Source organism: Sceloporus occidentalis, unplaced genomic scaffold, assembly GCF_023333645.1.
Source record: "Sceloporus occidentalis isolate IW3139 unplaced genomic scaffold, rSceOcc1.0.p SCAF_1, whole genome shotgun sequence".
In the NCBI taxonomy this organism is placed as follows: Eukaryota; Metazoa; Chordata; class Lepidosauria; order Squamata; family Phrynosomatidae; genus Sceloporus; species Sceloporus occidentalis.
Window position 1 is genome coordinate 207,139,664 of NW_028316981.1, and position 26,859 is coordinate 207,166,522.

The 26,859-nt window shown below is 40.0% G+C and overlaps 1 protein-coding gene across 2 annotated transcripts in view; it reads right to left on the reverse strand.

The window, feature by feature from the left end:
* The window catches only part of LOC149323272 (metalloprotease TIKI1-like), an 82,818-nt gene that overhangs the window by 36,798 nt on the left and 19,161 nt on the right, over positions 1–26,859 (reverse strand). For both annotated transcript variants that reach the window (XM_089510563.1, XM_089510573.1), the window contains exon 2: positions 25,450–26,010. In XM_089510563.1, the coding sequence (XP_089366689.1) occupies positions 25,450–26,010 (561 nt within the window). The remainder of the gene's footprint in view (positions 1–25,449; positions 26,011–26,859) is intronic.

The window sequence follows — 26,859 nt, forward strand, 5'->3', positions numbered from 1 at the left end:
GGGGATTTGCATTCCAGCAACATCTGGAAGGCCACATGATTCCTACGTTTAAATTAACTCTATTTATTGCTCCTGCTCCACTGGAAGTTCTCATTATAGGTCAAACATATTTCCCTATTAACACCAGTCAAATTGACTCATATGTCTACCGATGCTAACCCAAAATGCTGGAGGGGTTGTGAAGGTAGGGGAACCTTTCTACATATGTGGCTGGATTGTTGTTTAGTGTATGAGTACTGGACAGAAATTTTACAATTGATCTCCAAGATCACTAAACAAAGTATACAATTATCACCACTCCTGCTCCTGTTCTCCATTTTTATGAATGAAAATAAAGACCTGCAGCATAAAGAACTTATTAGTTTGCTTCTGGCTGTTGCCAGGCTTAAGATAGCCAAGAACTGGAAAACTGGAAAGTTGAATATTGCAGGATGGTGGACTAGACTCTGGGACTTGTGGTTAATGGAGAAAATGGCAGATAATAACAACAGAGCGAGAGGCTTACACTCTGGATTGACCTTTCATAAAATTTGGCACCCATTTATTGAATACATCCAGCAAGATTTAGTCTCTAGACATCCCCCAATTTTAGCAAAATTTTTATGGAAAGATGTCTTTCAGGATCCCCAAATACACCTTTTATCTATAATTTTCAAGGCCTTATCTGGGTTATTGTCTTTATTTATTGTTGTTTTGGTGTACTGTTTGTTGTCATGTTTTGTTTTAGAATGTATTAATAAATTTTAATTAAAAAAACAGGCAAAATGTAGCCATCAGAAACTAAAAGAAGACAACATAGCCTTTCACGATAACAGCATGACATGTATGTATTCATACTAATACCAATACTGCATTTGAAAATACCAATACTGCATTTCTCATGGAAGCCCTTTGACTAGAAGCCAGGTCACCCAGAATGTGGGAAGGTCAGCTGAGTCTGCCCTTCACTGTAACAGTGGCTTTAAGTTGAGCACATCACTTTTCCATATAGGTCGGAAAAACTTATACCATTCATACAAAAGAAAATGAAGAACTCAGGATGTACACCAAGAATCACAGTGATCCTAGTACCAGGGTGAAAGGCAGGTTTGATCCATCTGAACTGTATTTCAGATTATAAACTTTGTCCCTTAGAAAGCATGGAGCACCATTTTCATAGTCTCACTGTGGGTTTCATTTCTTGGTTTCACTGAAGCATGACAGAATCTTAAGAACTCACTATACAAACAAGTTGTACTTGGCCACTGTTCTAAATCTTAACCTTTATTCTGAGAAAAGTTCACTGATAATACTAGTAACACTAGTACAGTGCACCGGAACTGTATGCAAGTGCACTATACGCGGCTTCAAGCTTAGACTGAAGCCATGCAACTATAAAGTGTATGGCGTGGTACCGCAAGCACGTGCCCCATTGTTTTCAATGGGGCGCGAGCATACGTGGAATTCCCCTTAGCAGGGGTATCCGGAACAGATCCCCTGCATAAAGGAAGGGTCCACTGTAATTTTTTATGTGCCTCCAAGAAGAATCCACAAGTCAAACAACTGTTTTAATCCATAGGTCACAAAGTCACCCAGTTAGCTGGGGAACCTAGCTTCACATTCCTGATCAGCCAGTCAAAAGCCTAACCTACTCACAAAGGGATCACATGCCATGCCAGACCTGTCATCCAAAGACGCAATCTCATAACAATGACGAACACTGCTCCAGCAGAAACAGGGACTCCTAGCAAGTGTTCCTGCTCTACTTTGCTGCTTGTAAGTCAAGTGTGCTTTGACTTACAATGACCCTAGGACTGAGAGACCCCCAAGTTACCCTTTTATCAACAGCTCTGCTCAGATCTTGCTAACTCAACAACTATTGGAAGTAATATTTCCATTGCTTTTCTCAAACCCTTTCATTTTTTACTTTTTATTTCTTTTTTAGAGGACAATAGTGAAACAGGGGACTGGTGCCAAAAATGGCACTCCCAAGTCCATTTCCTGATCTTTCCGTAATGCTTGAGGCAAGAGAAATATTATGTTAGCCATGTTTGGAGCTTTGAAGGTTACTTTTTGAACTTTTGGAACCATGTTTGAACTTTTGGCACCAGGGTAGCTGGGAGATGCTGGGAGTCATACTCCAATAAGCAACCTTCCCATCCCCTGCTCTAGGTCACTGTCAATACTCATGTCTCCACCTATACTAGCTGCCACTGGAGGGAGTAAGGAAACTCAAATTGTAATGACTTCAGGACGTCCAGACCTAGAAATACTGCAGAGAGCAACACATGTAGGAGATTCAGCTCTAGGTTGCCATATTTGGTGAGAGATCAAATGTTGTCCAGTCTGGTCCAGTCCTTAAATAACCACTAGTGGTTCCAGACAACTATGGTATATAGTGCAGAAACTTCCACCTATACATCTTCAGCCTTTCCTTTCCAACATTTTGTTCAAAGATTGGGAAGAAAACAAAGTTAAAATTTTTTGTTAAGACAATAGTGAATTACAGGAGTAGAGAGCGCCCGGGGCAGCTACTAAGAAAGTCACCCTGGCTGAATAAATGGCCAACATTGTACATGGACCATTCAAAACACCCCCAGCTCTGGCACCTGCAAGCACTTCACATCTTCTCTGACTGGAGAGACTCAGCTCACAGTTACTACACATAAATCCTGCATTAGCGATAGAAAGAAAAGTAGCCTTGATTTAATCGTGCCTTGGTTTGAAATGGCCTATAAGAAATAGTTCAAGGACATTAGCGCCAAGCCCACTTCAAAGCATTCACTAGCAAATCAGCTGATGCTTTGGCATCTCACTTGCCCTGTACAGATGTAAACATGCATCTTTTCCTGGTAATCTACTTAAAAGCAACCTTCTAGTGTCAATCACTTCTCTCATTTCCAACTGAGTTTGATTCTAGCATCTGCCATTTCTTCCTTTGAAAGAAAAGAGGAAAGGAAACTTTGAATAGCACATTACAAAAGAGACTCTTTACCCAAATAGCTAACAATCAAAATCAAATACCTATTGCAGGAATAAATGCTTTTGAGTAGAGAAAATAGGCGAAGAAAAACCAAATGCATTTGTGCTCTTATTCCAAAAAACCCTGAAACTGCTCTGGGAACTAGTCATAATAACCAAAAAGCTTTTCAGAAGCATATATTTACCTGAGAATGAAACAAAAAATTATCTATATAAGTGGTTTCTTTTTAATGAATGGAACTTTTCCCCCCAGGACACATTACTTTGCATCAAAACTCACAGTGATTGTTCTTAGAAATAATTTTGATAATATACATAAAACACTGAATATGCTGAATGCCATTAGCCAACCATGTAATTTTTCCAACAAAAAAGGAGAAAGAATTGAAACGAAATAGGATCCAGTCATTTGAAAAACCTGTTGTTTAAAACATATCCTACCTTTTTATTTAGATGCTGGCAAAACTAACCCACTTGGTGATCTTGGGTAAGCCACACTCAAAGCCTCAAAGGAAGGCAAAGCCAGCAACCCCCCAACAAATTTTGCCAAGAAAGCCTCATGATAGATTCATCTTAAGGTCAATAGTATGTCTGAAATGACTTGAAGGCACGAATAACAAAAATAACCCACTTAATATTTTAGAGCAGGATTTGTACTGGTGAGGGAAAAAATATCTAGCTGGAAGAAAGTGAGATAAAGCTTGTAATGCTGAAAGTAAATGTCAGGTCGCAGCAGTAGTAAACAGCAGTATTCCCACAAAGCTTAATCTGGGAAATAATGAATTTCTACTCTAGTTGATCCTACTGTAGTTGCGTGTGGATGCCTAAAGCAGGCAAGGTAAACAGCACCTGCCTCCAAAATCCATTACTGACTATTCATGAACAGCTGAAAAGATAAAAGGAAAGCAGATAAGCCTACTGGCTTAGTCACAAAGAGCGAACATGAGTTTCAGAGAAAAAAGTCACGCCAGACAAATCTGATCTCTTCCTTCGATAAAATTACCAACTTGGTAGATGAAGGGAATGCTGTGGATATAGTATATCTTGATTTCAGTAAGGCCTTTGACAAGGTTTCCCATGACATTCTTGCAAACAAGCTTGTGAAATGTGGGCTAGACAAGGCAACTGCTACGTGGATTTGTAATTGGTTGACCGGCCGAACCCAAAGGATGCTCAACAATGGCACCTTTTCATCCTGGAGAGAAGTGACCAGTGGGATCCCACAAGGCTCTAGCCTGGGCCCAGTGCTATTCAACATCTTTATCAATGACTTGGATGACAGAATTGGGGGCATACTTACCAAATTTACAGATGACACCAAATTAGGGGGAATAGCTAATACTCCACAGGACAGGGTCAAAATTCAAAATGACCTGAATAGACTAGAAAGCTGGGCCAAAGCTAACAAAATGTAATTCAACAGGGAGAAATGTAAGGTACTGCACTTAGGGTGGAAAAACGAAATGCACAGATATAGGAAGGGTGACACCTGGCTTAAGGAGACTACGTGTGAAAGGGATCTGGGAGTCCAAGTAGACCACAAGCTGAACATGAGTCAACAGTGCAATGCGGCAGCTAAAAAGGCCAATGCAATTTTAGGCTGCATCAATAGAAGTATAGTGTTTAGATCAGTGGTTCCCAACCTTCCTAATGCTGCGACCCTTTAATACAGTTCCTCATGATGTGGTGACCCAAACCCATGAAATTATTTTCATTGCTACTTCATAACTTTAATTAAATAGGTGTTTTCCAATGGCCTTAGGTGACCCCCCATGAAAGGGTCATTTGACCCCCAAAGGAGTCCCGACCCACAGGTTCGGAACCACTGGTTTAGATCAAGAAAAGTAATAGTGCCACTGTATTCTGCTTTGGTCAGGCCTCACCTGGAATATTGTGTCCAGTTCTGGGCTCCACAATTCAAAAAGGACATTGAGAAACTGGAGCAACTCCAAAGGAGGGTGACTAAAATGGTGAAAGGTCTGGAATCCAGTTCCTATGAGGAACGATTTAGGGAGTGGGGGATGTTTAGCCTGGAGAAGAGAAGGTTAAGAGGTGATATGATAGTCCTGTTTAAATACTTGAAGAGATGCCATATTGAGGAGGGAGCAAGCTTGTTTTCTGCTGCTCCAGAGAACAGGACCCGGAACAATGGATGCAAGCTACAGGAAAAGAGAATCCACCTCAACATTAGGAGGAACTTTCTGACAGTAAGGGCTGTTTGACAGTGGAACACACTCCTTCCTCGGAGTGTAGTGGAGTCTCCTTCCTTGGAAGTCTTGAAGCAGAGGCTGGATGGCGATCTGTTGGGTATGCTTTGATTGAGAGTTTCTGCATGGCAGAATGGGGTTGGACTAGATGGCCCTTGTGGTCTCTTTCAACTCTTTGATTATACCTCCAGCATGTTAAAAGTTCAGCCACCAAAAAAGAAACCGTAAGAAAAGTGAAGCTGGTGAAAGGTTAAAAACAAAAACCTGGATGCATTTTGGAAGATGCCTCCTCCCAGTGGTCTCTAGGAAGTTCAAAATGTTTTTGTTTACTGCGCTTGGCTTGTTTGTTTTATTTCAAACATGAATATTGTTAGTTTTAAAGAAAAAGTTTGAAACATCTTAGTGCTCCTCTTTTTTGTGCTGCGGGTACATATCCCAACTCTTTCCATGTTATTTCTGCCTTTAGTAACAAACTGTCTCTGATAAAGCAGTAATAACCGGGAACACGTCACCTTTGTTAACTGAGGTCTGCCTGTACAATGATGTTGGAGCCTCCTAAACCCAGCTAGTATGATCCCAGTAGTGTGAAAGAGAAGGAGCAGAATTTCTTTTCTTCATTTCCCCCTTTTTTTCAATCCTCCCCACACCCTGCAATTGAGGGGAATGATTTATATCAGTGCCAAGACCAGCATACATCTACCCCCATGGTGAGCTTGTGCAACTGGTTAGTGTGGCTCCATATCTATCCCAGCTTGTTCAGGTATGATCCACCAATTTAAACCCCTTTCTCCTTTGCATCAGATCTCCAGCCTAGAAAAGATAAGGAACACAGAGTTTTCAAGGATGGTGGTGGGATAAAAATATCCAAAAGGCTCCCAAACATGTCCTCCAACCTAGGCCCAAAGAATTGTACAGTAACATTTTAAGCCTAATTCACTTTGTTGACACATTTGTAGAAATCCACAAATATTATGTACTTGTGAGAAAATAGCCCATTTGTACTCTTAATCCTTAATCCTCTGTGTGTGTATTTCTCCAAGTAAATTAATTTAATTAGCCGATTCTCCATAGGTTTAGCTAATTACTCCATAAATTTTCATGTAGATGATTTCTACACAAGTTGAGATCAGTAAATACCTCTACTGCAAATGCACTGCTAGTTCCCCATGGAGAATGTTGTTATTTCATTTATATCTTGCCTTTTCCCCAATACTGGGACTTAAGGAAACCTACAAAATTTTAAAAACAGAACACATTAATAAATATAAAACATATGTAAAATATTTAAAAGTTACTTTTAAAAAGCAATTAAACAATCTGTACAATAAAATTATTTTTGTTGTGTGCTTTCAGATCATTTCCAACTTATGGAGTCCCTAAGGTGAACCAATCATTGGGTTTTCTTGGCAAGATTTGTTCAAGAGGAGGCTTGCCACTGCCATTCCCTGTGGCTGAGAGCACATGACTTAAGATTCATTAAAATACAAGATGTATAATAACCACAAAAAACAAAAACAAACCCAAACTCCATTGTTGACTGCCCATTGCAGTCAAGAAGGAGAGCAATGAAGGAGCCATCCTAGGAAGGTGGTTCCAAAGTCTGAGAGCAGCCTCCAAGAAAGCCTCTTCCCTTGTATCCATAAACACGCCTGGAAAAGCATGGGACCAAGAGATCTTCCAATGGAACCAAGGCCTCCTACAAAGATCTTACAGCTTGGAGAGGCTCATATACGTATAGTATAGAGAGATACAGACATCCCTTCAAACTTCCTGGACTTATAGCTGTTCAAGACTTTATAGGTCACTGTCAATTGTACCCAACAGCAAGGGACCTGTAAGCTCCCTGTACCCAGACTCAGTGTAACCATCTTGAATTGATTTTCAAGACTGTACCCAAGGTTAGAAAAGAAAGTTAACCACCTAGAGCAGAGGTGGGCAAAGTGCTAACCGGCAAGTGTTGTTGACACTCTAACAGTATCTAGACAGCTGAGCATTGCTTCTCCCTAATAAAGAACATTACCCAGTGCTCTAGCCCCTGTCATAACAAGTTTACAAATTTTAAAAGTGAACTTTTAATATTTGATAGATTGCCATCCAAGTCTAAAAAGCAAACAGAAGCATAGTAGAAAAAGCAATGTTCCTGGGAACACAGAGGCCATCTTGCATAGATAATAAAGAAGCAAATTCAGTTTTGTTATGAAGTGTACCTTACTTGGAAGCTATACATGATATAGATGAGAGAGCAAAACAAATTTACATAGTTCTCCAACTCTAGCCAAAACAGCAATATCCCATGCAAAAGAGGAATGGGGGACCCCAAATTATGAAGAATGTAAACAAAACATCTCCTTCTCTGTATTTATGTATTTACCTCCTTCTCTGCAACCACAAATTGTCCCTGTTTTCCTCAACCTCGAGACTAAGGACTATGCATGTGCCACAGCAACAGAATACTAACAGTTGTGAAGGGAGAAAATGACAATAGTGTGATAGGAAGGAATGGACTACCTTGGAAGAGGGCAAGTTCCAGGGACCCAGCCAACTATGAACAGGAATGTTTCTCTCCAGGACACTATCTTGCATGTCTTCCTTTTTTCTGAACTTCTGATATTCAGACATAAGTAATGACATTTGGAGAAAATTACACAATCCGAGCACAAGAAGCCTCAGCAGACTCAGTGAAGTCACAAGGTTTGTAGACTTTAAAATAAAAAGGTTGTGTTGGGATGGGGACAGGCCAATGAGGACTAAGCAGTCTCAGTGGCAAGTACTGGAAAGGGGAATGGAAATTAGATACAAGGAAAAGAGTAATGATGAATCCTGAAAAAGTACTTTGCCTACTGACTGGAACAGTATACTCTTTGAACATTCCAGAAGAGCTCAGTATTGTCAACAGTACTAAGAACAGGCTGGCTTTGGCATTAGTGCCCTGCATCATGTTATGACGAACTGTCTGGTGCTTTCCAGTCAACCTGCCTCACAATAATTCTGCGAGGAAAATCCATCCAAGTCATGACTACAGATGAGCAGTGCTTCCCTAACATACTGCAGGTGTCACTGTAGGCATGGAAATCCCAGTCTGTGAACCCTGAATGAAGTCTATACTGAGCAGGTGATACGTGCAGCCAAAGTGGTCAGCTCTTTTGTGATTAAGTAGATTGGAATGCTGTACTGTACTTTAAATATTAGTACAGTGATATTCTAAGCTCCCCAGTCAGCCTGTTTATAAATCGTATTAACAAGGCCAAGACAAAATAGCAAGCAGCGGGGTTGTGGAGCCAAGAATGGGATGGGACAAGAGAAATACTTTTTCACTTAACTAAAAATTCAGACACTTTGAATATTTGCTGCTATACATAATTGTAGAGAATATCCAAGAGAATCTCTGCCACTTGGATTTTACACAAAAGTGTTCAATTCATTCACTTGTCTTTTTACTAGTTGCTATAAGACTGACAGAATAGCTCTATGGTTCTTGAAAAAGCAACTCTTACAGCATCTCCAGAGGGGATTTCTCTGCCTGTTTCCAAGGTCCTCATCACTTGGTGAACAATGCATTCTTGCCTTACTCTTACTCAGTTTGTCAGCACATATTTTACTTTACTGTCAAAACACCCTAAAAACAGAACTACAACCAGATTCATAAAGGCTGACAAGTAATGCACACATGTTCAGTCCAATCACCCATACTTGGTATGCTGTCTCACACTGAGAGCCAGTGTGTTTACAGTGGAAGTGGTAATAATAATAATAATAATAATAATAATAATAATAGTATAATGTTATATAGTGTCTGAAGGGTTGGAATAGGACTGAGGAATCCTGGATTCAAATCCTGACCTGGTCATGAAGCTCACCTTAAGCCAGCCACTCACTTTCTGGGTCTAACTTCCTCCATAGGGTTGTTATCCATAGAGAATAAGAATGGGAAAGACGGTCATGTGCATCACCTTGAACACCTTGCAGGAAAGGGGGGAATATGGATGTAACCGCTAAACCAAGAAATTGACAGATGAAACTAAGCCAAATAAATACCAAGTTAACTGATAATTATTCCAAATATAACTAGCCTCTTTCACAGAAGTAGGAATCATGCACCCTATGGAATGTGTGTAGCACAGTAGGCTCCCATGTAGCACTTGGGTCCTGCTAGTTTCCCCCAAAACTTAAAACATAAAAGCCATCTTTTTCAGTTGGAAATACAACTGTTGGGGGGGCATCATTTTGTATTGTAATATTGTTTCAGGAAGCACTCCAAAACAACTGAAAATTGCCCTAAAAATTAGATAGAAATGGCCAGAATATGACGTTTGTTTCCTTGCACATGGTAGGGATGCTGGAGCTGAAAATGACCCACCACATAAGGGTCAATTTCTGTTTTATAGCAGTACAAAACAGTAAACATTTCCTACATAATTGACTTATTCACTGTTTGAAATACACATTTTCCAACCGAACAAGACAGGAAACAAAATCAGAAAAGAACCTGCTTCCTTGCTTAAATTATTTCAACAGATCTATGCCATCAGCAGGGGTTTCATATCTAGCTGCTTTCCAAAGAGTTGTTTCCACTTGCTGTTTCTACTGCCATTTGATGCCACAGGCTTTACCCAAACCCTCTCCCAACACCTCACTTGGTGGCAGTGATGTAAGCATCAGAAGATGGCTTGAAAGCAGAAAACTTGGTGTGCTATGAAGCTGATATTGTGGTGTCTGGCATACATGTCTACAAAGCTGTTGTAACATAAAAAGAGTCAGTCTAGGTGTGTTTCTATGGCATCAAAACCCATGATGCTTCCAGGCATTCTCTCTCTTTCTCTTGCTAAAAAGAATACAGAATTTCCTTTTTTTTAAAAAAGAAAAGAAAAGAAAATTCAGTTTTTAAACATTTCAGACTACAGTAGACAGCATTTTTTCAGGGTTTGTTTAACAAGAAATCAGTAAATAAAACACTGTAAACTATTGCAAAACAGAAGATTAAACCCCAAGTAACAAAACAGCAGTACTTAATTGTAACATTTAGATAGAAACACAATCCAGATAACCCAGAATTCCAAGCATATCTAAAAAATGGCAGGATAGAGTGTTTAATCCTTACTGATTTTCAGCACCAAGTGCCTTGGCCTTCCAGATGTTTTTGTTAGCTCTAGAAAACGTAAGCACTGAGATGATAGGCATTGCAGTCCAACAATATTTGGAAGGCCACTACCCCCCCACACACACACACACAGTCCAATTTAAAGCATAGATCACACAATGACAGATATTTTAATGGTAGCCCATAAAGAGAAAATATTAATTTTTAACTGAAAACGAATAAGGTTTGATATTTAAGATATAGGGAAATCTAGAATCCAGATAATTAGGAGCCTATACTTTTTAAAAATCTATTCTAGAAAGGTGCTCTCCATGACTTATATAAGGATGAAGTGCCATGAATCTCAAGACATCGCACTCTCCCTCTCTTCCTATCCTGATACAATTGGAAAGAGGTTATAAATTTCCCCTCCTGTATGAAATAAAACACATATGAATCCTAAATTGTAGTTAATTTCAGCTGTGGTTAGCTGCAGAAACTATTTAAAAAATTGTTTGAAACTGATATATTCCCATAGTCCTTAGTCAAAACTAACAGTACTTTACATGGAGACAAATATAATGACAAGCAGGATTTAGTCTAAAATGGAAGGAAATGTTTCCAAACACTCACTTATAGGCATAGTGGAGAAGGAAGGAAAATAAAAAACAGAGAACACCCAGGATTTGCCCACATAACTCCAAACTATGGCTTACTCTAATATGAGAACACAGCAAACATCTCAAGAGACTCACTGACTGTCAGCAAGTTACATGTAATTCACTGGTTGTACAGGCTGGTCTCCAACCTGTCACAGACGCTGAATAAGCCTGAGGGCAGGGAACCGTCCAGTTAAAAAGATTGTATGTACAGCGCTGTGTAAATTTACAGCGCTTAATAAATAAAGGTTAATATAATAATACAGACGTGTCCTGAACCACTTCCATTTTAGTTGGAATACTAAGCTGGTCATGAATAGCTGCACCACTACGTTCCTCCATAGCCCACCCCCACAAGATACATAAATGAATTTTGTGTTTAGTCTTGGGTCCCACCTCCAAGATAGCTCATTACATGCCTACATGCTAATATTCCAAAATCGAGGGGAGGAAATCCAAAACACTTCTGTTCCAAGCATTTTGGATAAGGGAGACTCAACCTGTACATGGATAAGACCATATTAGTACTGGAAAGTTTCTAGTACGACCCATGCTCTTCCAATGTGCAAAATTTCAGGACACTGACATTTCAGATCTCTTTGCTTCCAGATCACTGGGAAGGAAGAATAGACTTTTCCAGCAGGGCGGTTCAGTCTACTATCTCCAAGCCTTTAAGAGCAAAATGACTGAAGTTATCACTCTGCATCCCGGCTCCAGAATGGCACCAAACCTAAGCCCTTTGAGCCATCACAGGATCTCAAGATGTCACAATGACTAATCCCTGTGATCGTACTGATGGTGGAGTGGGGGCGAGGAGGGGCCAGAAAAAGAATCCCAAGTTTGACTAACAGTTGTTTGTGATCACACGCCATGACCAATGGCAAACTGAGGGAGACAAGAGTGCCTTTATCGAGGAGCCCTGAGCAAGCTCATAATTACTGGAAGTTATGAAAACATTACACTCCAGCTAGCAGGAACTATGGGCCACTGTGCAGATGGCATGTCTTTACTAATCCAAACTGACAGGCTCCCCGACAGGCTCAAAGCAGCCCTTTAAAAGATCCTAATGGTTCTGAAATCTTAGCACCATTAGCCACTGCCTACGGAGGTGGCATTGGCCTGCTCATGAGTTGCCCCTGACTCCCAGTCTATTCAAAGCATAGAAGAAAATGCTCCATCAAGCACACTCAACACTGAGAAAGCAGAGGTCTACTTTTGCAAGTCAGTTTTCACTGCCCATTAACAATGCCTCCCAAAGGCTGAGTTAGCGCTTCAAGTGTCATGCAGCTCTGAGTTTTAGGCCAGCACCAAATTTGGAGAAAAGTAGCCTGTTCTAATTCAAGTAATTATGTGTTGCTACAGCTCTCTCATGAGCTCTGAATGGGATGGGCCATTTTCAGTTTTTTAGTTCACTATGCAAAATTATTGGATTTTAAAAATGTAGTGGTGCTAATTATTTACCGCCACCAAAATAATAGAGATTTTGCCACTTTGAAGAAATATTACAATTAGACTAACAGAGCAAAATTAGATAGTGGTCCCACAGTAAAATCCAGTAGAAACATAAAACAGATACATGTTAAGTGTCAGCATTTCAGAACAGACAAAAAGGTCTAGGGGAGCCTCAAGTCCAGCTGTCTGCACATACCCTTTATTACTCACTTACAGCACATGAAGACATGAAAAAAAGCAAACACACACCAGCAAGAGTGCACTTGTAGGTGTATATTTTCTCACATTTCTCACTGTGTGCAAAGCAGCACATAATGGGTCCAATCTTCGCATTACCTTACATGGAAGATCCATAACCTGATGACAATATAAAATGAACAAATAATCCAGCTCCCACAGGCAGAGATAAATTGAACCCTAATTATTTCTCTAGGAGGCAGTAGGAAATATTTGTTCTGGTATTTGCTAACACTGCACATTCTTACAAATGTCTTTAAGAGCACCAATACATTCCTCATATCCACAGCCCTTTCTAGGTGTTTTTTGTGTGCCTTCAAGTCACTTCTGGCTTATGGAGATCCTAAAGTGATCCTATCACAGGGTTTTCTGAAGCTGAGAGTGTGTGAGTCACTCAAGATCACCCAGTGGGTTTCTATACCGAGTGGGGAACTGAATATATAGAGGAAAATTATGGGAGGGAATTTTAGTATATGCAACTAGAAAAACCTTTAGGAAAGGAAGGAGCTCATGGTTCTGAAACAGACAGTCCCAAGTCCAAGTCTCCAGAGTTTTTCAGTTAAAGAATCTCAAGACAGTAATGTCTGAGAGCATGTGGAATTCATACAGTTGGCCATCCATATCCACAGATTCCTTATCCATGGATTCAACCATCCAAGGTTCAAAATATTTATAAAAGTATAAATTCTAAAAAGCAAACCTTGATTTTGCCATGCTATATAAGGGACATCATTTTACTACACCTTTGTATTTAATAGGACTTCAGCATCCACGGATTTTGGTATCTATGGTGGGTCCTGGAACTAAACTCCAACAGATACCAAGGATCCACTCTAATAGTTTCCTACCAGTTTACCATGACTTTCCTCAAAGAACCCTGGGGGAAAACAGAGACTTCTCTAATAGCAAGGATTCCTCCCCCCCGCAAATATATATATATATATATATATATATATATATAAATCATTAATAATTGAAATACAATATAATGAATTCACAGAGGTCCCTAGGGAAAATGGCTATCCCTTCAAACAGTCCAAATCTGTAATGAAGATGTGTGAGGATGAGTGGTTTAAACTGATCACAGTTAGGACTCTGAGTAGCATAGCTTCTTTGACATCTTCTGTGTAAAACAAAATAGTATCATTTCAAGTCTTGTTTTTAGGAGCTGTCTGCTAAAGTGGGAAGAAAAACACATTCTGCAGATAAGGGTCAGGTCTAAAAACAAGTAGGACTGGCAATACAGCACATGCAAATGGCACTTTAAATGTGTGCTGTATAGCTGTCTTTACTCTCCCTAGAGATACTGTGCAAAATCATGAAGTAGTTCACCTTCAACAAAGACATAATCCAAGATTTGGCCCACATAGCAACTGAGCTAATCTTGTTATAGCAGGGTAACAAGACTCTGAGAAATTTACAAGGCTGGCTACATAAATCTCTTCTCACACCGTTATATGACAGCCTGTGATTACAACAAATCTCTAACCTAAACTTTGCTATGCTCTCAGCTTTAATTGGTTATACTGGATTTAGGTTGCAATAGACCATTTTGCCAAACACTTCTAACCTGGCTCAAAATGCACTGTCCGCCACACAAAGTAAATCCTGTCCTCCAAATACTTGGCTGTACATATCTGACCTTCAATCATCATCATTTCTAGTGCAAAACAACAACCGAGCTTTTAAAAAGTGTATAACCCTCCACAAATCTTAGGCTGACTCATAGTTACTGATGAATTATTAAACACTATGTCATTTGCCAGTTGTTAATCCAAGGAGTATGACATACTTGGGGAAGACGTTGCAATCTTTCAAAATTGTAGACAAACTGCAGACATGAAAGAGAGTTACAGATCATAGTACAGTATACATTTAAACAAAACATTTTTATGTTACATACAATGTTATAAGTATATAATATTACCAGTCAGAATTTGGAGATTGTCAACATTCAGCTCTTTAAAAACTTATGAAAAACAACCATACCTAGTACTTCTTATATTCTGTACCAACATGCAGGTAAAGTATCCTTATTGCTCAGGATCACACGTGTTTTGGATTTGGGGGGCTTTTTGAGTACCTGTATTTGCATATACGTACAAAGTGAGATATCTTGGTGATGGGACCCAAGTCTAAACACAAAAATCATTTATGTTTTGTATACACCTTATTATTCACATACCCTCAAGGTAATTTTATACAGTATTTTTAAAATAATTGTGCGCATGAAACAAAGTTTGTGCACATTGAACCACCAAAAAGAAAAGTGTCACCCATGAAAAAAGTTTTGGTTTCAGGAGTATTTGAGATTTTGGAATTCCAGACATGGAAAACTCAACCTGTACTGAATAATCTTTTCTTTACTTTACTTTTTTGCTAGTACCATAATTGTTAGCCCTGTTGTATTGAAGGGGCCACGAAGTCTCTTGATTTTACTCATTTGTTTTTGCATGACTTGGCACAGATACAGTATTATGCATTTTTGCTGGGCTTCTGGTGGTGATGGGAATCAAGTTCCATTTTATTAAGCAGCAAATAAAGAGGAGACAAGCTGCATGTGCTCTGAGATGGTCAACTGTTTAGTCAGTGTTTCAAAAGCCCAACATGTTTCGACCACACTAGGCCTTCCTTGGGGACCTTCAAAAGAAATCACTGGAGTTGTGAACATTCTCCAAATACAGAACCAGAGAGATAAAGCCCGAAACGGGTTCGGCTTTTAAAAAATTGAATAAACAGTTGGTCATCTTAGAGAACATGGAGCTTGTCTCCTCTTTCTTTGCTGCTTGGAGACATGCTTTCAGTTCCTTACCTATTCAATTTTATTAGGGACAGCCAGGACTCTCTTTCTGGCTGATCTGGAAGGAAGAGCCCCGTCTCACAGTGCCATCTTCTTTCCACCTGCCTCACCCAGCCACTGCTGCTTCTGCTACCTTTGCTCCTTGCCTCCCTCTGTCTCCTTCTTTCTCTGGTCTTCATCTTGCAGCAGTGAGATCAGCAGCAGCCTTGGTGCCACCCAGAATACCTCTGCAAGCACCCATATTTTCTTTTGAGGGTGAGGGTGGGAGGCATGGAGAGAGGAGAACACGATATTGTGGAATGTGCAGCAGTAGGTTATAAGAAGCAAGGAAGAGAGACTTAGGACCTTATCACACTATGGAAATCCCAAAGAGAAACAGGATTTAAATGAGATTTAAATTAGAAAAAAACCACAAATGTGGGAAGTTTATCACACGATGTCACTGTTAACGTGAAATAATATGAAGTTAAAGCCAATGGAGAAAATCAGCAGTTTTTTACTTTTGGAACTTCGTGAAAGTAAAAAGCTACCTTTTTTCTCCGTGTTACCTTCACTTTAACTTCACATTATTTCACTTTGGCAGTCATTTCAGGTGATAAACTTCCCGTATTTGCGGTTAAAAAAAAAAAAAGTTCCAGAGTGAAGCTGTGAGAGGCAGGAAAGGAAAGGAAGAAGCAGGCAAGGCAACAGCATAGAAGTCCTCTAGGGGCTGGGAAGCAAGTCAATTCAATGCCCCTGGTTTTCCACTGCCTGAGGTAGAAAACTTCTCACTCCAACTTCTGGATGGACTGGCTCTCCACTTCTTCTTCCCGAGACTTCTGAGAGGCAAAAAGAGTGCGCATCCCTGAGCAAAAGAGGAGCTGGGGATAGGTAAAAGGACAGATAGAATCTTATCAATGAAGACAGAGGGAAGGGTGCAAATCTTAGATTTTAGGAAAGTGGATTCAAACAGTGATAAAGAAAAAGTAGGGAAGGACTAGTTCCTGGTGTATTTTTTTTGGGGGGGGGGGGGGTATACCAGGGACCTTTGATATACCCAAGAAAATGTCCTACTAACTTAAATTGGTCTTACAGCTAAGTGGATCTACATAGGGAATATACATATTAAATTATTACAAATCCAATTTCCTTCTGCATCTTAACCAGCAGCAAGGAAACAAAACAGCAGCTGGGGGTGGGGAGTGAGGGTATAAAAAAGATTTATACAGAAAAAGTTTCCCTTCTCTGAAATTCTTGGGACCAGAAGTGTTTGGGATTTTTTTCAGATTATGGAATATTTTGCATATGCATAATGAGATATCTTGCATAATGGTTCCAGTCTAAACATGAAATTCATTTATGTTTTGTGTGTACCTTATACACGCAGCCTAAGGTAATTTTATACATGATGTTTTAAATATTTTTGTGCATTAAATAAAGTTTGTGTACATTGAACCATCAGAAAGCAAAGGTGTCACTATCTCTTATGAGGGCAAGCAAGACAGAAGGATATATGTTTATTACACACACACATACACACAGCAACCACTTGACAAAACACAGTCTATTCACTCCCACGTGTTTCATCTATCTGTCAAATTATTATTTTTTAATTTCAGTTTTCCTCCTGTCGCTGTGAATTAAGTAAACATGTAGTCTTTCCATTGCAGTTCACAGCTCCCATCAAATTCTTAAAGGGGTACATAGCCCCAAAATGGGAGAAAAAGCCATGTGCAAGGAACTACACATTAAGTTACTCAGAAACTGAAGGATAGCTATGATGACCAAACATGGTATCTTGGTTTGTTGTACTTTACAAACCGGAATTATAAGCTTTATAAATCATGGTTTGTAAAAGACAACTAAAAAAAAATAGGACCCCAAATTTTAGTATTACAGTAAATTTTCTATCTGTGGTTAGTTTGACTAGGAGGAGAAGCAAAGCACTATCAAATAGGCTATCTGTCCCAGTATGCATTTTGTTCATTTTAAACCATAGTTCACCACTGCAGTAAAATATTCTTCTTGAAGAAAATGAAATTTCATAAAATGAAAACTGTTTCATATGTTCAAGACACAATTAATGAACATCCAATCCAAAACTGCTCATGTCCAGAATTTGTTTTCAAAGAAGCCAAGACAGGTGGTTGTAAAAATACTTTTGGGATTACAGTTCTCTAGGAAGCATACTTGTAATCTAAAAAACTAATATTTCCAATGTCTGGCTAGGAAACAGAGAATATAATCTCTCTCTTAAACAGTAATATATTACAGTGAAATTCAGTATGTGTTTTCTGTCAGGAGCTGAGCTTTTTAGTTTGCCTGCCATGATTAATAAAACAGGTTTGTGTATTGTAGCTCACTTGCTTACAACATATAATGTGGTACTAATATGGATGATGGGCCATATAGTCACGAGTTAACTGAATCCCATTTTGGGAGAAAGGTGGGGTATAAATGCAATATATACAAACATACATGCACAGTATGACGGTTAATTCACATTAATGAGGTTAATGAGCAGATGGAAAAATGGGAAGCGAGACTGTGCCTGGAGATTCTAGGTCATTTCTATGAGAATGGATAGTAGGAGATGAAAGAATGGGTGATCATGGGAAAGAGGAAGGTTGTTTGGTTTAATGGAAAGATGAGTGTCAGCCCACTCAAAAGTTGAATAATTACGTATATACTTTAAGTATACTGTACGGTAATAACATTGGAGTCTCAGACCTGACAACACACATCTTTGGTGAACACCTAGAGCAGTGGTCGCCAAACTTTTTTGGGCTACCACCCCCTTTTCTCTTTGGTGACAACCATAGCACTCACCCCCACCCCTGGCATATCTCTTGATATTAAGTCTACTGTTCTACTGCAAATTCAAAACAACCAATCTCAGTTGCTGCTCCTTTTGCCACCTGGTCAATCTAGGAACAGCAACTGAGCAGCTGGCTGTGCCCATGCTGGCCTTGAGGGTGGGCAAGAGGTCTCTCAGTTGCTGCTCCCAGGGTGACCAGGTGCAAAGAGAGACACCTTCTCCTCAGTGAGGAAGGACTCTCAATCGTTTGTTGGGGTGGAGAGCCAGGCAGCCTGTGCATACATAGAGTCACAAGTCTTGAACTGTAGACTGGCATGGATGGGGAAAGGGAGAGATTTTAACTACAGGAGCCACTCCAACGCAAAGGATTCTTTCCAAGAATTGACCCCAGACACTCCTCTCCCTTCTTCCCCAGAGACATCTCTTTCCCACACAGTTTTTAATGTTTGCATCCTCAACACTGTTTCTTGTGCTGCCTTTTCTCTCAGACTGTCTGATGAAAGAAAGCAGGAGCAGCAGCACAGCTCCAGCCTGTCAGCCAAATACCAGCAAAGCCCACAAAGCTTAAGCAGGATGCCAAATCTGAAAGCTCCTTTTTGACACTACTTCTCCCTCACCACTATGTGCTCTAATTCCTTGCTTCAGTCAGTCAGCCCCAAAATGGTGTCACTCATAGCCACAGAAGCAATGCCTTGCACCCAAGCCTTGTAGGAATTTCCCAACCACTACTACTAACAAAAGATGTGGCTAAGAGAGTTAGCTCATGTGCAGAGGTGAAGAGTGGGAGACATCACCATACAAGCTGTGCAATAATTTTAAGGGACTCTGAAAAGATGTTTCATACACCCTTCACCCTCGTTGTGACCCTTGACGTTCTTGTGCACCAATAATTTGACTGAAGACCCCCCTGCCACCCCCTTTTCCCTCTCACTACCCCCTGCTGCCCCTTTTCCCCCCAACACCCCCTTGGACTCTTCCATCACCCCCTGTGGGAGCACACCACCCACTTTGGGAGTTACTGATCTATAGTTTCTGAATAAAGCTTTTCTGATTTTACTACTAAAAGTCTGGATGTAAGAACTAAACTGCTCCTGTATGTGACATTTTTTTTAACTAGATTATGTGTCATTTGAATTTTGAACATCAAGTCACTCTCCTTTACCCACATTACAAAATATTATAATACAGTCTCTAAGGATTCTCAAATACTCTAGCTTATGGTAAGAAACAATGTACCGCTTACAGCCAATTATGCTATGCAAGTATCAACACCAGTCAGCCAAAACAGAAGGGGAAAATGTGGAACTCATGGAAAGAAGCATGAAGAGTGTGGCTGCAGCAAATAGAAACTGGTCATTTAACTTTTAACTGAAGAGATGTAGTTGAAGTGACAGACAGGAAGACTGACACCAAATTCAAGGAAAGTAGTATTTTTCTGCACACAATCGGTTCACAGAGAGGTGGCAAAGGTCACCAACACAAGGGACAAGATGTCCTGGACAAATTAATAAATGTTATTAAGTTAAACAATCTTCCAAAGAGATCATAGAAATTATATGTTGGCCTAACCTCTTGGAAGCATCTCTTGGATGCATTGGGCCATGCTCTGGAAGAATCGTTTGAAGACTACTTATTTCCTTAACATGGCATTAAACCAATGATACTAAGTATCTGCTATTTCAGTGACTATACAGATATGACAAAATTCCAGCAGCAGGAGGAAATGTCTCCTCACCCTCAACATTGGATCATTGGACCATTATCAAACTTGGATTATTATTAAAAGGACTATCTTTGCTCTTCAGCAAACAAGAGTTCTGTTTATACGCAATCCATATTTTTGCCAGAAATGTAACCTAAACTAAGTATACATCCACAATTCATTCTGCATTTTTTCTTATGCTGTTTCATATTATTTTATTTTATTTTATTTTATTTTATTTTATTTTTGCTATCATGGAACAGGCCAATGAAACATGCAGAACACTGGACAAATACATCCTAGCCATGGAAATGTTACTTAGACCACTTCTTTATCTTTTGTTATTTCAGCAGGATAACATGTCTGCAAACCTGTGGGGAGTAGAAATTTTTGTTTTAAAATGAGACCTATGGCTTTCATAATATTGCATATGTACAATTTTCTGCAGTTCCTGGGAACTGCTGCATACGTTGCACCAATTAAGAGATAAAAAATGAGCAAAGTAAGCAGACTCGGTATGAAAGAATTCCTGCTGGGGGGAATCTCTAAGTACCTCTATGTCATCTTGATTGCTTGCTTACTTTTAACGTGTTAACATGGATAATATAAACAGACTGGGAATTGTTAGCTATATTGCTACAAGTGAAGCTACACTATGAAACAGTCCGTCTCCCAGACTATATTTCAACAGCTTGAAAATAAAAAGCAAATGTTCAAAAACCTTTAGCCACAGATCATCAAACGTACCTCCATTTAATATTTATTTCTGAGCTTTAAACCCCATTTTGTTGTTAATCTTACCACTGAAACATGTTATTGTGTGCCTTCAAGTTGCTTCAGACTTATGGCAACTCTAAGTCTACCTATCATGGGGTTTTCTTGGCAAGTTTCTTCAGAGCAGGTTTACCTTTTGCCTTCCTCTGAGGCTGAGAGTGTGTGACTTGCTCAAGACCACCCAGTTTCCATGGCTGAGCCAAGTTTCAAAGCCTGGTCCCTAGAGTCCTAGTCTAATGCTCAAACCTCTAAGCCACACTGGTTAATAAGTGCATTAATTTAATATTATACAAGAGAGAAAATGGGAATGAATAATATGAATTTCCCCATTAACCTCTTCGACTTTTATCACAGTGGTTCTCAAATTGGTGGGGCATGACCCTGGGAAGTTGCAAAGGTACTTAAGGGGGGGGCATGATACTTGAGAGACCTTGATCTCTCCCTCCTCCTCTTTCCAAACTTTTGTGTGTGTAAAATTTACACATATATTGAGTTAAAGAGAGCCAGTGTGGCACAGCGGGTTGAGTGCTAACTGCAACTCTTATATACCAGGGTTTGCATTAGAATCACCGTAAGTCAGAAAGGTCTTGAAGGCACACAACAACAAATAACAAATTGAGTTAAATATTGGATGTATTTAAATAAAACTGTTCTAACTTGAACAATGTTATTTCCTTATAAATGTTAAAATATGAATATACATGAATTGCAAATGAAAATATGCAGACTAAACAAAGAAAATATTTTCTTCATATACTACTTTGAGTGGGGGGGGGGCTGTGATGTCTGCACAAAGATGTAAAGGGGGGTCACAAAGGTAAAAAGTTTGAGAATCACTGTTTCATCAGATTCTCTATGTGGAAGCAGAGAAATTTTAGGTAACAATTTTAATGGACATAAGGCAGCCAAATTTAGGAACGTCAAGCCTCACAGATTCTAGCAGTTAGATATAAGGAGACATGTATTTCTCACATACTGAATCAGTGAGCTGTTAATACTGACCTGGATTATGTTGGTTAATTCTAACTAGAGTAGATGCATTTGAATCAGTTGTTGAATGGTGAGTCAAAACGTAGGTAAATTCTATTGATTCTATCAGTGTATTCTAGTTGAGACTAGCAATAGGATTTAGGGCACTATGTGTGTGTTTGTGAGAGTCATAAAAACAGATACAGAGAAGAATACATATACATACACTCCCACAAAAATACAATTATTAAGTTCTGTCTCCACCAAATAATAGGGTACAATAAATTAAGGTTTGTCAGCATTCAAGTAAGCAAGTTGCAGGATACTTGCAAATTCCATTTCCCTGCCTCCCACTCCACCATTTGCTAGTTCTCTGGCCAAAAGGGCACATATCTTGTTTGTGACTTGTTTTTTGTGTTGCCTGCTATCTCTAAGAGGCAAGTCCAAAAGGCCTTATTGCTAGCAGATCTTGTAAGAGAAAACACAAGAACATACAGCAACTCTTCAGGGGTCAGGACAACCCTGGTCATGTTTTTTCTTTCTTTAAAATCGGACATTGCTCTGTGTTCAAGTTGAATAAATAATTTTAGGGCACAGCACTGTTTCCCATACACAAAATGGGCATTATGGCAAAATGATTGATCAGGACAATACCATGACATCTAAAATACATCACAACACAGCATGCTATCTTTTCAACACACCTTTAAAGTCTGACTTTTTGTGTGTATGTGTAGCTGTGCATATGATCTGCAATGTTTGAGGATCCCCTAACGTTAAGGTAATATGCTTGCTTATGTTGAATTCTTGTATCTTCTATTCCCTGCTCCAGCCCAATTCCAATTTACCTCTACATCCAATACTGGTGACCTAGCTGTTCCATGGAAGTGAGATATTTTAAAAAATAAGGGTGATGCATTATTAACTATATTTAAGTGTACTCTATAATGTTTTATTATAGATAATGTATATATTATCTTTCTACTAAACCCATGGCATGTCACTATCTAAGTTACTGACCACATTATCATATTGCTGGTTTAGGTTGGAAATCTGAAGTGCAGTTTGCAGCTGCCAACTATTAAGTGATAAATAATGTATCTGTCAAGTCATGTGTAATGTGCTGGATTTAGTCAGAGGGCTCTTCCACATGTCACTAGGGCTGGCATCACCTGGTGGGGTAACTCATGGTGCCATCCCCACATTGACCTCCTGTCATACCAAATCGTACAGAATCCTTAGTAATGTTTTTTGTACTAACATCACTCATACAAGCTTGTAAAATGTGGGCTAGACAAGGCAACTGTTAAGTGGATTTGTAACTGGTTGACCGGACGAACCCAAAGGGTGCTCAACAATGGCACCTTTTCATCCTGGAGAGAAGTGACCAGTGGGGTCCCACAGGGCTCTGTCCTGGGCCCAGTACTGTTCAACATCTTTATCAATGACTTGGAGGAAAAAATTGGGGTAATACTTATCAAATTTGCAGATGACACCAAATTAGGAGGAATAGCTAATACTCCAGAGGACAGGATCAAAATTCAAAATGACCTGAATAGATTAGAAAGCTGGGCCACAGCTAACAAAATGAACTTCAACAGGGAGAAATGTAAGGTACTGCACTTAGGGCGAAAAAATGAAATGCACAGATATAGGATGGGGGACACCTGGCTTAAGGAGACAACATGTGAAAGGAATCTAGGAGTCCAAGTAGACCACAAGTTGAACATGAGTCAACAGTGTGATGCGGCAGCTAACAAGGCCAATGCGATTTTAGGCTGCATCAGTAGAAGTATAGTGTCTAGATCAAGGGAAGTAATAGTGCCACTATATTCTGCTCTGGTCAGGCCCCACCTGGAATATTGTGTCCAGTTCTGGGCGCCACAGTTCAAAAAGGACATTGAGAAACTGGAGCGTGTCCAAAGGAGGGCGACTAAAATGGTGAAGGGTCTGGAAACCAAACCCTATGAGGAAAGCCTTAGGGAGCTGGGTATGTTTAGCCTGGAGAAAAGAAGGTTATGATAGCCCTGTTTAAATATTTGAAGGGATGTCATATTGAGGAGGGAGCAAGCTTGTTTTCTGCTGCTCCAGAGACTAGGACCCGGAGCAGTGGATGCAAGCTGCAGGAAAAGAGATTCCACCTCAACATTAGGAGGAACTTCTTGACAGTAAGGGCTGTTCGACAGTGGAACACACTTCCTCGGAGTGTAGTGGAGTCTCCCTCCTTGGAGGTCTTCAAACGGAGGCTGGATGGCCATCGGTCGGGGATGCTTTGATCTGGATTTCCTGCATGGCAGGGAGTTGGACTGGATGGCCCTTGCGGTCTCTTCCAACTCTATGATTCTATGATTGTAGATATAACTGGATGTAGTGGCAATAGTTGTGACATAAACAACTAGAAAAATTAAAATTATACCTTCAAATTACATCATACACAGTCTAAATGTATTTACGTGCACATAACTTCATGCGGTTAAAGTGAAAATTTGGTAAGATGTGATGTTTTAAAAGAAAATTTTAATAGAATTTTAAAACTTTAAAACTTTATTTTTTAAATCTTTTTTAAACCTAAGGCCTGTCCTTTCTCCTACCACTGAGCCTTGCCCCATTCACACCGAATCTTCCACTGAGTTTCAGCTTTTTCAAAAGATGCAGATGAATACCGCTGCCTGTTTCTGCCAAAAGGCAGGTGTTTGCAGAGCAGTAGTCTCCCCTCCCCTTAGGGTGTCACTTCATGTTGACCGCACCCCCCCATTGATGTCCCTGTCCACATGGGTTAAAACCCACAAAAATTTTGAGTGATTTGTGCCACACCACACCTTGCTGTTTAACATTACTTGTTGCTTCCCTTTGTGAACACTAGGGCATTTTCCTCCAGCCCTTTCCTTTTCAACCCCACCTAGCATGGTTCTCAAGTGTGACATATTTCTATTCATTTAAGAAATCTGCTTGTGGTGCCCTTTTGATGCCAGCTCTAGTATATCCAAACCTGTCACCTCCCCTCCAATTCTGCTTCTGTTTCCAGTTGAATCCTCACATGCCCCTTGACCTAACATTACACCCAACGTAAGAAGCACATGCCCATAAAAGAACCAATGAGCCTGTATGAAACATATGTAGTTGAGCAGCATGAGGAAGTCATTGATTGGTTTGTTTTTTGAAATCTCAGAAGGAACAAAAGCAGTGGGGAAAATGAGCCTCCAAAGCCTATTGATTAGCAGAATGTTAAAAAGAAAGGCAATAATTATCAATAACAAAGCCACCAACAGAGTGACACAAAAATAATATGTCTGGAAGAGTCCACAGTGAAGAAATCAATGCAGCCAGTTTTCTGAAGGTTTTGAAAGTAGCTAATGTATGTGTGTAGTTATAAAAATAATACTGCACACATAGAAAAGATTCAGCAACCTACACTGTTCAATAACTAGAAGTTTCCTCTGATGAGGAGCTTAATAGAAATAGACTTTTATGAACTAGACTGCTGGACCACATTTGCTTCTTCTGTAATATCAGACTGCTCAGTCCTTCCCACAAACTATCCCACACAATAAACCCACAAAATCTGATAGGTGGGAGTGTTCTCTTTGACCAAAACCTTCAGAATCCCATGGTGGCCATGTTGGCTAGAGGACTGTAACAGTTTTCATCCAAAATATAATTTTTCCAAGCTCTGTAAGCTGATCAAAACATTTTGTGGTATATGTGTACCTGCCTCTTCAAAGGGAAAAAATTTGTGGATTATCAACAGAAAATTATCTAAGTGTGGGTTGCATTTTTCATATAAAGCACACTAAGGAAGTTTCAGGTCTCTTACCTGAGAGAAATTTAGACCATTCAGTGGGTGGCACTGTTCTTCTACTTTTTCTACAGCCCCAGTCTTTTTATGGAGCCGTTCAGCTTCCTGGGCAAGATAGAGATCCAAGACAGGCACACCACGTGACTTGATATCTACTTCAGTCAGAGAATTCACCATAAGCATGACCCACACTGGTCTTTTCCTCTCCCAGTTGCCCGCTATAGCATTGAAGAGGTAGTCAGCATACAGGCCTTTTCCTCGCTGGTCTGGCGTCATCCAAGAAGGCATCATGAGCTTGACATATTCCAAGTGGCGCTTGAGTCGGCGGTACAGGTCCCTTGGAAGTACATCCTGAAGGTTCTCACCTTGTGGCAGGAGCTGGCAACTTGTCAGAGCAGAGATAGTGTAGGGATCCGTAAGGTCCAGCTCAAAGTAGACAATATGGCTCTGCTGGAAGGCTTTCTTTGAATTCTCAGGAATATGATCCCAGACTCGAGTATATGGGACATGAATAGTACCAAAAAAGTATGATGGAGGGTCTCTCTTTATAGTCCACAGGAAGGAGTTCAACTCACTTTGCTGAAGGAAAAGAAACATAGTAGTGAAGACAAACAGGACTATATATACTGATAAAAAATGAGGGGATTAACAACAATCATTGTTGGCTGACTGAAGCCAACAAGAAAACAGAGTAAATCTTGGGGATGAAAGATGGGATAATGTGTTAAACCTGTTTTATAAAATACAGATTTGAACTGTGTTAAACCTGTTTTACAAAAAATTTAGAGTGTCAGCATAAACATTCCTAGATACTGGAAAATCAACCCTCAGTGGCTACACAACAAAGGCAAGCTCAGGTAGTAGATACTGGAAAAGCGCCGGGGGGGGGGGGGATTTGGCAAACCTTCAGATGTTGTTCCTGAAACTTCTGCATTTTTCTTTTTATTGGAGGACAGGGATGCATGCCCTTCACCTCTGCTACCCTCAAATAAAGTAGAGAACTCTGTCAGGAGTCAACTGTTCATCCACTTAATTCTGTAGGTGGAAATTTTTTTTGGGGGGGGGTGGGTGGGGAGGGATGGAGAGACCTTGTCCTTTGCCTTGGATAGCAAAACATCATGGGCTATCCTTTTATGCAAGTTTTAGAGAATGTAAATAAAGCAAAACAGTAAATAGAAGCAGAAGCATTGGCTACCAGATTCATAAAAACCAGAGAAAAAACAGATTGAAATCAGGTATAAATCAATGGAATATGTAGCACTACGCACATTGGTGGTGTCTTCAGGTGCCAGAATATGTCTGGCCCAGGGAGCTGCCACAACATCTTCCTTTTACCTGGCTACTTCCTTTGCAGTTCAGGGCAGCTGTTTGCACATGTGTCCTGCGGTGACACTCACTGCAGCCATTGCCACTGCAAGGTGCTTGCTT